The sequence below is a fragment of the Trachymyrmex cornetzi genome, unplaced genomic scaffold, assembly GCF_001594075.2.
Source record: "Trachymyrmex cornetzi isolate Tcor2-1 unplaced genomic scaffold, Tcor1.1 scaffold579, whole genome shotgun sequence".
Lineage (NCBI taxonomy): Eukaryota > Metazoa > Arthropoda > Insecta > Hymenoptera > Formicidae > Trachymyrmex > Trachymyrmex cornetzi.
This window is the reverse complement of record NW_017299892.1, coordinates 2,369,705-2,382,441: the sequence shown is the minus strand read 5'-3', so window position 1 is coordinate 2,382,441 and position 12,737 is coordinate 2,369,705. Positions and strand designations below refer to the sequence as shown.

The following is a 12,737-nucleotide window of genomic DNA, read 5'->3' as shown; positions in this document are numbered from 1 at the left end:
GGGGGGGGGGGGGGGGGGGGGGGGAGGGAGAGAAAGAGAGAGAGAGAGAAACGCGTGCCAGTGGCCGCCCTTGGAAAGGTCGCAGAAGGGGTAATGGATATAACCGGGATGTAAGAACCAAGGTAAGACTACTTGAGCGCTATAAACGCTTTTATGGATCGTAAAACGTCTTCCTTTACAGCCAATAAAGATCCCTGACCTACCCGTTTGGCAAGCGAGTAAGTAAACGCGCGCGCGAAGATACGATAGTGATCGCGCATCGATCTATCGAAATCACGCTTTACTACGCAATAAAATCACGCGGCGTCATACTTTATTTTCTCTTCATGGGACTGCGAATCGCGGGTTTATTGGATTATTGACCGATAGCTTCGGGAATGCATTCGCGGGGAAAATGTGAATAGCACTGCCGACTCAGCACGGCGCGCGTTTTATAGGACACCAATACCAGCATGAGCGTACACGGCCGCGTCGTGCCGGATTCGACTCACCACGCCGAGAAACAGGAAGGTCGTGAGTTACTATATAACCACGTCGATAAAAACAAACCATAAAGCGCATTACGGGCGATCATCGAACTACCGCTCAATATATCCTGCTTGGTGGGTAGAGGCAACCTCTAAATTAAGTTATGTACCGACAGAGAAGTCGGTAAGTAAGACAAAACGTTATCGACAGAGTAATGCCGATTCGTGCTGCCACCTACCATGAGAGTAGTTTAGATGGATATAAAACAAGTGCCTGGCGGAGTATTACATGGAGCAATTCAAATTTTGAATGTTATTTTCCGTATTTCGTGTACTTTAAGTACACATTTGTTAATAATTAATATAGTCGATGTATAGTTTAATAATTTTGTGTCATTAAACAGTAATAAATTTTTATAGTACATAATAAACCAACGCCAAAAAATAGATATCCACGCCTTAGCCACGCCCACGAACGGAAGGATGAAAGCAGCCATAACTTAACCCAGAAACTATTGAAACCGATAGATGGCATTGCTATTGGTATTCATACATTATTATGCATGTTAGGGAGGGTAAGGTGATACAATTTCGAACATGATATAATTTCGAACAAAATAAAATAATCTAATCTTCGAGGTTCAAGTTTGGTGGCTCTAATCTCATTGTATAGAGGGTAATGAAGGGCATCAAACAGGAAAAAATTACACACAAACTTGAACTTCAAAAATTTAATTCAAATTTTTATTTCATTCAGAATTGTACCATATTCGAAATTGTACAACTTTACTCTATAAAATATAAAAATAATAAGAATTAAAGATTTAAAGAGTATTCAATGTTGATAAATTTGACCAAAAAAATGATTAATTAATATAAATCGAAAGAACGATCTTGAGTGTAATCATAACTCCTAATTGTAAGTATTGTAATCAGAAATGCTCTTAGTTATAAATAACTTACTCGTTTTTGTTTAGAAACATGTTTGTCGTGCGCAATACGGCATGTATATTATATGTATATACATATACACATGAAATATATAAATATAAACATATTAAATATTTATATTATAAAATTATTTCTTATATAAAATATTTAATTAGACTATTTGTAGAGTAAATTTTTCTTTTTTATAAATACATGTAGATACAAATAAAAATGTAAAATATTAAATACATTTTTTTAACATTTTAAATCTGGTAAGAACATTCTTGGCAATCCTAACTTGATAGAATAAATAAATTAATCATTCGATATCGTCGCGACTGTCTCATACATTGACCATTAAAACTCTTCTAAATTGCTTTTTCATGTCCTCTATCAAAATTTATCTTCCCATATATCTAGATCGACTCACAGAAGCAAATCTACATTTCATTCCTTTTCGGATAATGGATGTGGAATTCAGAACGATTTACCTACTTTTATAAAATTCTTTATAAAATGGCAAACATGTTTCTATATCTACTTTATATATATATATTTATTAAACGTATTAATTATGAAAAATAGAAAATAAAAAATATATATGTGACAAAAAAGATATAAAAATATAATGAATAATAAAATCAGTAATAAATAAAATATATTTTTATATATAAATTTTCGTTAAGCAAATCATTTATTACATCGCTATAATTGTGCAGAAATCGATAACGATTCTATAATATTTCAAGACTACGATTACTCTGATATGGGCGATTAAATAAGCACGATTAAATAAATATTACCGGCGAAGAGTTATTTAATCGCATTTCAAGTGGCGTACAATTACGGTGCAATCCACGGAGTTAATCGGGGAATCGCTTCGCTGGCGTAATATTACGTGCAATCGGGACAAAATTTATGCCCGAACTTCTTCGTCGCCCGAAGATACCAAAAAAGAGATATTAAGCGCTCCAGTGGGTTCCGAAGAATAAGGAGTTTCGATCATAGTTCTCTGCCTGGCGTATTTCCTTTCTGCCGCAGACGTATTAAATATTTTGGGAATGTACATGTAATAAATTAAAGTTTGCGTGATTTTTTTACGGTAGTGTTTTCACAATTTATTTATTGTTTTACCTATGTATATTACATTAAAAAATTTATTTTAAAAAAGCTCTCTGCCTTTTTTATAATAACTTAAACCAACATGATCTTGAAAATTTCAAAACATAATAGATATTGTAAGTTGCAGTCGATAAAAAGTATTCGTGTTTCTAAGAAAGAAAATATACGTGCGCGCAACATAATTGACAATCAAAATTGCATGCTACTTTTAAAGTTAGTGTGAGTTTCTAAGGCCTGTTTTTTTAGCTCAAATATGCGAAGAATCGTAAATATCTTCCAACAGTGACAAAGATTCACGTGAAAGTGTGAAAGAAAAAAGCGGAAACCTTTTTTTACGTTTGATATTGTCCGGACCGAACAATTTAAAGGATCCTCTATTTTTTTTACAATGGATAGTTGGCTCTCGAGTAGAAATATAAATTACAGCAAATTTTTTGTGATAGAGCAGTGAAATTGGTACCATTGTCTAGGTTTTTTTACCTAACTGCGCTTTCTATACTTTCTTCTTTGCGTCCACTTGCTTCAGACAATCTATCGTTTCTAATTTATAAGTAACTTTCTCTCTCTCTTTTTTTTTTAATTTACGTGCTTTGACAGTTTTCGATTTTGTAACTAGAAAATTCACAATACGAAACGTTGTAATTTTACTCCATACCAAGACCGTTTAAAGTAACGGAAACAAATACAGCGCGATAAAACTGATAAGTTTTTTATTCGATACTGGCAGAAACGACAGGAAAAACGCGACACGATATTTCAAGTTTGCGTTCGTCGCTCCCTCGGGATGCACGTTCAGCGCAAGTTAAACACACGCGAATAGCATAACTTAGAAAATTATGAAAGCACGCTTGTATGCGGTTTATCCTCATTAAGCCCGCCGAGTAAACTTAATTTTAAAGCCGCTGCTGCTAAAAGCTCGAATCTCATTTTTAACGCCGCTTTTAACGTTTATATGACTACCGTTTTTTTAATGCATATCACATAATCCTAACTGTTGCATCAAATGCATACGTCCACTTTGTTAGTCCACAAAGAGTGCCAGACTGCGATGATTTTATATTCTAATATTGCCGAAAAATATACATGTACTCATAAGTATCTCAAAAAATGATAAGAATAAATATTACAACAATTATTAACCCTCGACAACATGAATTTTAGCTCTTTCGTTAGCAATAGGAATCTTTGAAAAATAGAACAGATTTTTTATTACTTCGAATTATATAAATATCTGAAAAAATTCTGATATATTTATCGAAATTTTAACGAGTTTTTACCATCATGGAAGTCGAATTACATTTTATTTATTTTTATAAATTTAAATTTATTTACCAAAATTTACAATCAAACTATTGATAGCGGGGCCTTCAAGGACCATAGTTGCTCCGGTGAAGGATTAATATAATTATAGTTATTTGAATTTTTTTTTTACATATATGTTTCTAGTAGCAAACAATTTTGTAGATATAAAGATGTCTTTTTATCATATCATTACTGAGAATATAAATACAAAGAAACGTAATACGTACACTGAAAAAAAAATTTGTTCAACTAACTAAACACATTTAGTTTGCAGATTTGGTTAATTCAACAAATTTTATTTAATCGAATTCAACAAATTGTTCAATGTTAAGCAGACTACGGTTAAATTCGATTAAATAAAATTTATTGAATTAACCAAATCTGCAAACAACTAAATGTATTTAGTTAGTTGGACAAATATTTTTTTCAGCGTATACATTTAATAAAAATATATATGTATGTAGGTACTGAAATGCTTTAAAAAGATTGATGAACCTTTTTTTCAAAAGATCATATTACGGGCTGACGATTTAATCGGAGCTCTCGGGAAGAAACGGAAGTATAAATTATCAGAAAAATCACACTTACCTTTAATACAGCTGTGTACATTGCGGTGCTAGTAGAGGGTGGTGTGGATTGGCGGTAGGGTGGTCAGGGGGGCTCCGATGCAGGGCGTACCCCTAGTTGCCCCCCTCTGGTCCCCCGCCGCCTCCTTGCTGCTGATGCGCAACCGCCGCCGCTGCCGCTGCCGCCTTTTGCGCCTGCGCCTGCTTCTCCTGTTCGTTTAGCTCCTTGATCGCCTGAATCTCCTTCTTCAACTTCATTCGCCGATTCTGGAACCAAATCTTGATTTGCCGTTCTGTCAGGCAGAGCGCGTGTGCCATCTCGATTCGCCTCCGCCTGGTGAGATAGTGGTTCGTGTGGAATTCCTTCTCCAGCTCCAGAGTTTGGTAGCGCGTGTAGGTCTGTCGGCCGCGCCTGCGCATTCCGTTCGCCCCTGCGAACAACAAACAAGGGTTGCGGTAAACTCTTTTTGTTCTTTCCTCATGTTGTATCTATCCGTAAGAATAACAAGCAAAACAGCGATTGAGATGATGACATTCTTCAGAAATATGTTAATTCATTCCTGCTATAAATATACCGAACCGCGCTTTGGGTAAGATGGCGCGATAAAAGAATTCCATTATTTCGCTAATAATAATAATACGTAAATAACCATATCTTCGCATAAAACGTTGTCAAAGTATTTAAAATAAAAAAATTAAAATTAATAAAAACATATTTAATTATTATTTAAAAATAACAAGAGAAATATATACACTAGCGAGATATTTTGATGGAAATTGAATATAGATTCAGTCGATACGATCATTTCATTCTTGCCGCTTATCTTGTTTTAAAACAAGTTATGTTATCTTTATGAGCTGCCACTTAAGATACTTATTAAAAGAGCATTCTAACGAATTTCTGATATCCCGCAGCGCTTTGGGACTGCGAATATCAAACGCGGCGATATAAACGAGGCTCGTGCCGATAAAGGAAATGTGTAAACGGCTTAAAATAAAGCGTGGCATGAGTCGTTCCGAGAGAAAGTAAGGGAGTATACGACAGCGAATAGGTACTGTTGAACAGTCACTTGGGTACAGTAGCGGAGTAAGCCCCGACAGTGGGGGCGCAAGCTCACCTTATCGGCCATTACTGCCTCGTAAAAACCCTCCCGTTTCACCTCTGCCACCGGTATCCAACCTAAACCAACCTCTCTTCTCGGCCGTAAGCAGACTTCTTTTACTCTATTTTTGCTCGCATACGGTGCGTGCCCAAGTGCATAAATATCCATAATATTACGACTTTTGCTATCGGCTTATCCTTCCGCATTCGACTTGGATCGATTACTCCAAAAGTACAATTAACCAATGGCCGAGAATTAAAAAATGCATATATATTATAGCGTTTTTCACACCCTGGCAGATTTTTCACTGCTGCGCACTCAGTGCACTTTAAAACCGTTGTACACAAATCGACGTAAAGATGTATGTTTAATAAAAATATGGAAACGAATTAAATCTCGAAATTCTCAATGTATTTTATTGTGCTATTGTACTATTTAATAAAATATACATTGGGTATTTTATTAATTCAGATATCTCACTTTTACATTCAGATTAGGTTAATGTACAACCGCTTTAAGGTGCACTGAGTGCGCACCAGTTTTGCTAGTGAAAAATACTATTATTTTGTTTTTATATTCTTCCAACATAACTTCTTTGAAATTTTCTGATAACTACTATCAACATAATAGTTTTTGCTAAAATACGTTAATAAAGAATTCAACATGACGACAGAATCTCGAAGACTCACAGATAAAATCATAAATAAATAAAGTTTACAACTTAGAAGAAGTACATAGTATAAAATCTAATATAATAAATATAATAGAAAACAAAAGACATATAATCTATATTCAAAAATTTCAAAACTGCCAAAAAATATGATATATTAGCTTTCTTTCAAATATGCAAGCTAATGCATCTCAACGTCCTAATACAAATCAAATCATCTACTAAACGTTTCAAGTTTACACATAATCGCATCACGCTGATCTGTTATCACAAGGTACAAAATGTGCAAAGTTACACGGTGCCTGACTGATGCACATATACAGTCCGAATTCCAGACAGCCATTGTATCCATATCATACCGAAACAAAGTTTATATCAACATGATGTTTGCTATCGCGATGTAATCAAGTGCCCTGCCGTCCAGGCTACTACCCCTCCGGGCATCTCTACCCATCCTCTCTGTCACCCCCGCGATTCTCACGCTAGGTTGTCATATCGGGTTTGCGTCGCGTGGAAGGGCGTGGAGTTACGACGGTGCGTTTTTAACGGTTATTTGTCACACGGACCCCAACGCGAGTCTGGTTCCCTTCCATTTCAAAATCTTCTATCAAACCTTCCTATTATCCCTAGCAGGATCATTCTCTCTCCATGTATTCTATTGGCACGCGTTCCGAAATGCGGACGTGGCAGATCAAAAGCAACAAACTTTCGAATTTTAGAAATAAAATTAAACATTCTAATTAAATCAATTTCTTATATTTGCATGCAAATAAAGAATATAGAATTTTATAACACTACTTGCTGTATTTATTACGTGCCTTACACACATTTATCCTCAATTGTAAGGTTTTCATAGAAAATATTAATTTTTTTTACAAGATAAAAAAGTATAATATAAAATGGCAAAGAGTATAAAACATGAAAAAAGGAGATAAAAATGCTTCTAATATTTTTTTACTTAGTTGTTATTTAATCCAGGAGTATAAGTCCACCTAACTTTTTTAACGTACACGAGGTGCGTTTTAATTCTATTTAAAATAACTATCATTAACAGCAAACTGTATATTATTGTTTTCAGATTTATTATTATTTGAGAATATTATGGATATAAATTTAATCACAATTTTTTAAAAAGTATAAATAGAAAAAATCAAATAAATAAGCGGAAAAAGCGCGTCAATAGCTTATTGTGTATTTCTAAAAAGTAAAAATTTTAATTAATGCTTTAATATTGCTTCTCTTTATTGAGGATTTTCGATGAAATTACATATTTAAAGGTTCGCGTAAAGTGTTATTAAAAATGAAAAAATATATTAATCAATATCCATTATACAAAATATTATTTTACAATAATTCACATTTTCTGGCCGGAATATAAAATATCCCAGGTGACTATTTCCGAGGTAATAAATAATACAATATTTTACTTTTTATGCGACATCTAAAATATATACATATATTTACTCTCGAATTTACATGTTTCGAATTTACAAATTACGAATCTCACTCTATATGACGTCTCATCCATGAGATATCGCACTAAACGAAATTAGGGGATGAAATATCAAGATTACTGCACTCCTGTGAAGTAAAAAGAGATATGCATAGCTGTTTAACCGAAGGGGTGGATAAATTTTATGCTGAGACCTTAAAATGCTTTCATTTGGAGGAACAAAGAAAAAGGAGATCGGCAAAGCATGCCGGGAGGGATTGGCTGGCTGAACAGCAAAGTGGGAAAACCGTAGAGCACGTTTAGAAGAGCGAAAAATATTTCGGTCGTTATTCACGCCTTTCTTGAAAAATGTTTGCCCGTATATTCTAAAAAATTTCAACCTCGCAGAAACCTTCGTCCGACGAATTGTTCTTCCAAAAAAGTTTAAGTTATAATAAAAAAGTTTAAAGTCGTCATATCATAAAATATTATGAGAGAAATAAATTTTTTTTTTCTTTTACCAACTTTCTCGAAGTTGTAGTTTATTACGAAATTTTTAACTATTTATCAATGCATAATTATTAATTTGATTCATTCGAACTAATCCTCGTGTTATTTCAAAAAGTATCTTGAACAAAAATGAGTAATATATAAAACTTGAAACTCGATTGAACTAAAAAAATTTCACCAAGTAATGAAACATTTTTTTTCGGCTCGTTGAGAACGCAGTTTCAAATGCGAACGGAAATGGCGGTTGAAAGAAATCTGCCGAGTTTCGACGTATTCAACCATAAACAGAGGAAGGGAGCGACTTAACTGGTTGCCAACTCTAACAAGAACAGCCAATACGTTGATTGCTGCTGGGGATTTGTCGGTATAACTTTGCAAAACACGATACCAAAGCTTGCCTTCAGAAACCCTCACTCCTTTTCCGCTTCCCTCTTGGTTACGTGTACACATATATATATATACGAAGTCGAATCATACATGGGACCAATCAAATCAAAGTAAGTGAATTGGGTCCATGAAGGACTTCCCAGACTTCCTCCTGAGATATCTCCTGTAGGCTTATCCCCCCGAGTTTCCGCAACGTTGGGCGGTTTTTGTACATAAGACTGATGATACATCAATCATCAGGAAATCCTTGTATTTCTTGTTTCTAAATTAAATAATAATTAATATTTTAATAAGTCAAATAGAGTTTTATATGCAAACCAAATTGAATTGTATTTTCGAAAGATAACGAAAACATTGTATTATATGGCAAAATTATATCCTATTATAGATACTGCGCGTTCCTATGCATTATTATTATGCATTTGTATAGTTTTAATTGTAATTTTTTAAAATTAAAATTTAAATTTAAAAAACTTTTAAGTGTACTAACTGATTTATAAATGTTCAAAAAGTATTATCTATCAAATATTGATTTAAGAAATAATTCAACTTTAATTTTATAAAATAATCATATTAAACTATATATGTACTATTACGTATTCTGATATTAATACAAGTGCCATTATTTTTATAGCTTCAAATTTTAAATTTTTAAATTAAATATTTTAAATTAATAATCTTCTAATTTTTCATAAACATAGCTATAAAAATTAAAGGAATAAATAATTGTATACGAATACGCGCGTTTTGACGCGCCTTTTTATTATGTTATAAATCATTATATCTCATTTAGTTTTACTTCGTGGCAATAGGGGCTCTGTGCCCCTTTTGAGCGCATCTTGTAACAATATTCCGTCTCATTTGAAACGCAATAGTCTCTTCACGTATCACCAGTTTCGGTCTTCCGGTGCCATCCGGAACGCGCTCACGCTCTCAAAGAACCCTGTTTGCACGCGGCACGGGAGTACCGAGGACACTTGGTATGAGGAACGCGTAGCTACGCAGCAAGATCGTAGCTCAACGTGGGATATACCCTCCTCCAGCCTTGCCAAGGTAGGTAATCCTCTCGGGGGCGTGAGTTACTGCCTAGCGTCCCTCGCGTTCTACTCTCTTCTCTCCCACCTTCTTCCATACCTCCGAGGTCCCCTCCCACGTCTCCCTTCCCTTTTACGCTCTACCAGGACCTTCGTCTCGTTTTCTGCCAGGGCATCTCCTCCTTCTCTTTACTCTCTCCCTCCCCCCCCCCCCCCCCCCCCTCTCTCTCTCTCTCTTTCTTTCTCTTCGTACTCTCTTTCCTCTCCTAAGGGCTGCCGAGAAAGCACCGGGAGAAAGTTAGTGGACGAAGGGAGAAGGTAAGATGTTGCTACGTGGCACAGCTGGAGCGCATTAGTCAACCGTAATTAATAAGTTATATACAACAGAGACTAACGAAGAGTGCGACGTTACACTGCCGAGACATCGTCTCTCTTTTAGGGGAGAGGCAACGCGACCTCTCGGGGTGTGACGACGGAAACCTCAACGATCATAAATACATGCTAAAAACCTGACGGTATAAATAAACTAAGGGTTGACACTCGCAAATGAGGAACAGCAAGGCGTATATTTCTTCTAGAGCTACCAATAGAATTAGTGGTCAGATAAAACGCTTATAGAATTTAGCTGCATTTCGTTGCTATGTGTAATAAGCTTAACATTTCTTATGCCAGCAATAAGCCAACGAGTAAATAGTCCAAATTGTAATAAAATATTAAAAAGGAAAAATATTTAGAGAAGTGGAATTTTACGATTGCTTAGACTAACAGTATAAGTTGTACCCTCCTGTGTAAGATATATAAATTACACATACATATATACTATTTAAAAAAAAAAAAACTTATTTAACAAGTGTGTAAAGAAGCTATTGTTTCGAGATATATGTTTGTAATTAAAAAGATTCATAAATTGCTATGCTAATTATTAAATTATATAGAGTACTAAAAATACCATTCAGCATTTATATAGTAGATATATTTCAGAAAAAGGTTGAGCTTTTGACATATATGTTTACTAAAGTTTTGTTACTAAGTATGGTGTGCACTATCTACCATATAAATGCTGAATGATTTTTTTGAACACCCTGTATATTGCGTGAAATGTAGTATTCTTTTTTGGAGTAATCTTTTCAAACTGTGGGTAATTTCGGAAGGGACGATAATTTGGTGAACCCATTCACGTAATCACGGCCCGGTAAGACGATGAAGAATACATTGAACAAAAATTACACGACGCGGACAAGAATGTTGCTAGTAGCTAATGGGATATACCATAAAAAGACCGAAAGGAGCTACAGCCTATTCAAGAATAAGATATCAGCTTTACGTGTGAATACTTTTGAATGCCGCGAGCAAGGTGGCGACTTTACTCCTACGTAAGCTAAGAGTTCTACTAAGCGGAAATAATGAAAAAGATGACCAAAATTTTCATAATATAGCATTGTACAAATTGTTCGGAAATTTGTATTACCTTGCACATTATTTTTACATCTTTAAACGCCATCAAGATTTTTATCTTTATAACAATAAGTAATATTTACGCAATATTTTTATATCTAATGCTCTTAAAAAAGCATTCGATACAAAATTAATCATGCCGCATATTACATATAATGACGATAGATTGTTTACGTAACGAGCATACATCCATCCTGAATGCATTTTTAAATCGAATCGTTTGCTGATTATAATGAGCACATTGTATAGTTACAATTTATATTATCGGAATAGAACAAAGGTCGATCATTAGTCATGCTGTCATTCGTACACTATTCAAAATAATATTCGTCCTCTGCATTTTAATGGAGTTCGTAGACGGAATATCATTAACGCGCTTCTAAGTTACGTGATTCGTTGTAATTCAGCCATCGCTGCATCTGATGACATGGAGCGAAGACACTGATTGGCTGACAGTCTGTCGAAGCACGCAATTAATCGCGAGCAAAAAGTGGTCGGCAGAGATCCCGACGATAATTTCGCGTGTATCCCCTCAAGAAATTTAATTAACACACACACGCGAATATAAGATCTCCTTCTCTTTTTCATCTCTCATTTTCTGACACTCAACAACAAGAACGAAAGGGAGGCATAAGAAAGAAAGAGGAAGCTGGAAGAGGAGAGGAGGGAGAAGAGGAGGAGGAAAAGGAGGAGGAGGAGAGGAAGGATACGAGGTGGCTTCTATACAACGAGCCAGCTGCTACTCGCGGTAATCGTAATAATTATGCAAAGACCGAACGCAACGGTGCATCTCGAGCAAAAGGGAAGAGAAGGAGGATGCTGTGGGACGGGGCATACAAAAGGAGCAAGCCGAACTGAGATGGTGGTGGAGATGGCATGCAAAGGAGGCTCGGCAAAGGTAAGAGAACCAAGCCGGTTGTAAGGCGACACCTCGCGGCTCCGTACATCTTTCTCCGTCTCCCTCGTTTCCCCTATCCAAGGGGAAATAAACGACGAACTTTCCCTTTCTTGTTGCTCTTCGTTTCCACGCCGAGGGTTTCCATTCCTCGAAGTCCTATCCGAATCGTCATTGTTGTTTCCTCGTGCGAAAATCTTGCCGAAGAGAAACGATAGTTTACGATTTGACATTTTTTCCATTGTTCCACCATGTTTATTTTGGATGCCCATCGATGTTACAATGCTACTATGTTGCCAATGAATTTACGATTTTCCTACGACGTTTTTTTACCTTTGACTATGAGACAGACGCTTGGTAAAGTATCCTTTTGAGCGTAAATAATCACCAAAGAGAGCGAGAGTCCAAAAAGAAAGAAAAAAAAAAAAATATTTCGAATACAAGAAGTGGAGAGACCAATACAGGTGAGTAACGTCGCGACACCTTCTAATGAAATGGATCGTCTGTCTTACTTACATCGCCTCGCATCTATAAACTCACACGCCAGGTAACACGCACACAAAGTAGATGCCCGTACGTATCCGCCATTGTAAGAAGAAGGGGGGACATGGTTACCAGCGGGCAACCGACCCACGAACCATCCACATATATCTGCGTCCTAAAAGGAATTCAAGAATATATTTTACATATGCTTTATTGCCGCCTTATTTCCAACTCTGCGGCCATGGCCCTCGAAGAGATCGCAGTGGGTGCGTGCGGATGCATTCTATCTCCATGGAAAGCCGCGTGGATTACGTGAATTAACGTATCAAGTTTCGCGAATTTTGTCGCGTAACTCTAAATGCGAATCTTCCTTTCGGAGTA

General features: G+C 35.8%; 1 protein-coding gene across 1 annotated transcript in view; it reads right to left on the bottom strand.

Annotated features, from left to right (window-relative positions):
- Ubx (ultrabithorax) overlaps positions 1 to 12,737 on the bottom strand; it is a 95,007-nt gene that overhangs the window by 8,946 nt on the left and 73,324 nt on the right. The window contains exon 2 of the mRNA XM_018515513.1: positions 4,410 to 4,818. Coding sequence (XP_018371015.1) covers positions 4,502 to 4,818 — 317 coding nt within the window. The 3' untranslated portion in view covers positions 4,410 to 4,501. The remainder of the gene's footprint in view (positions 1 to 4,409; positions 4,819 to 12,737) is intronic.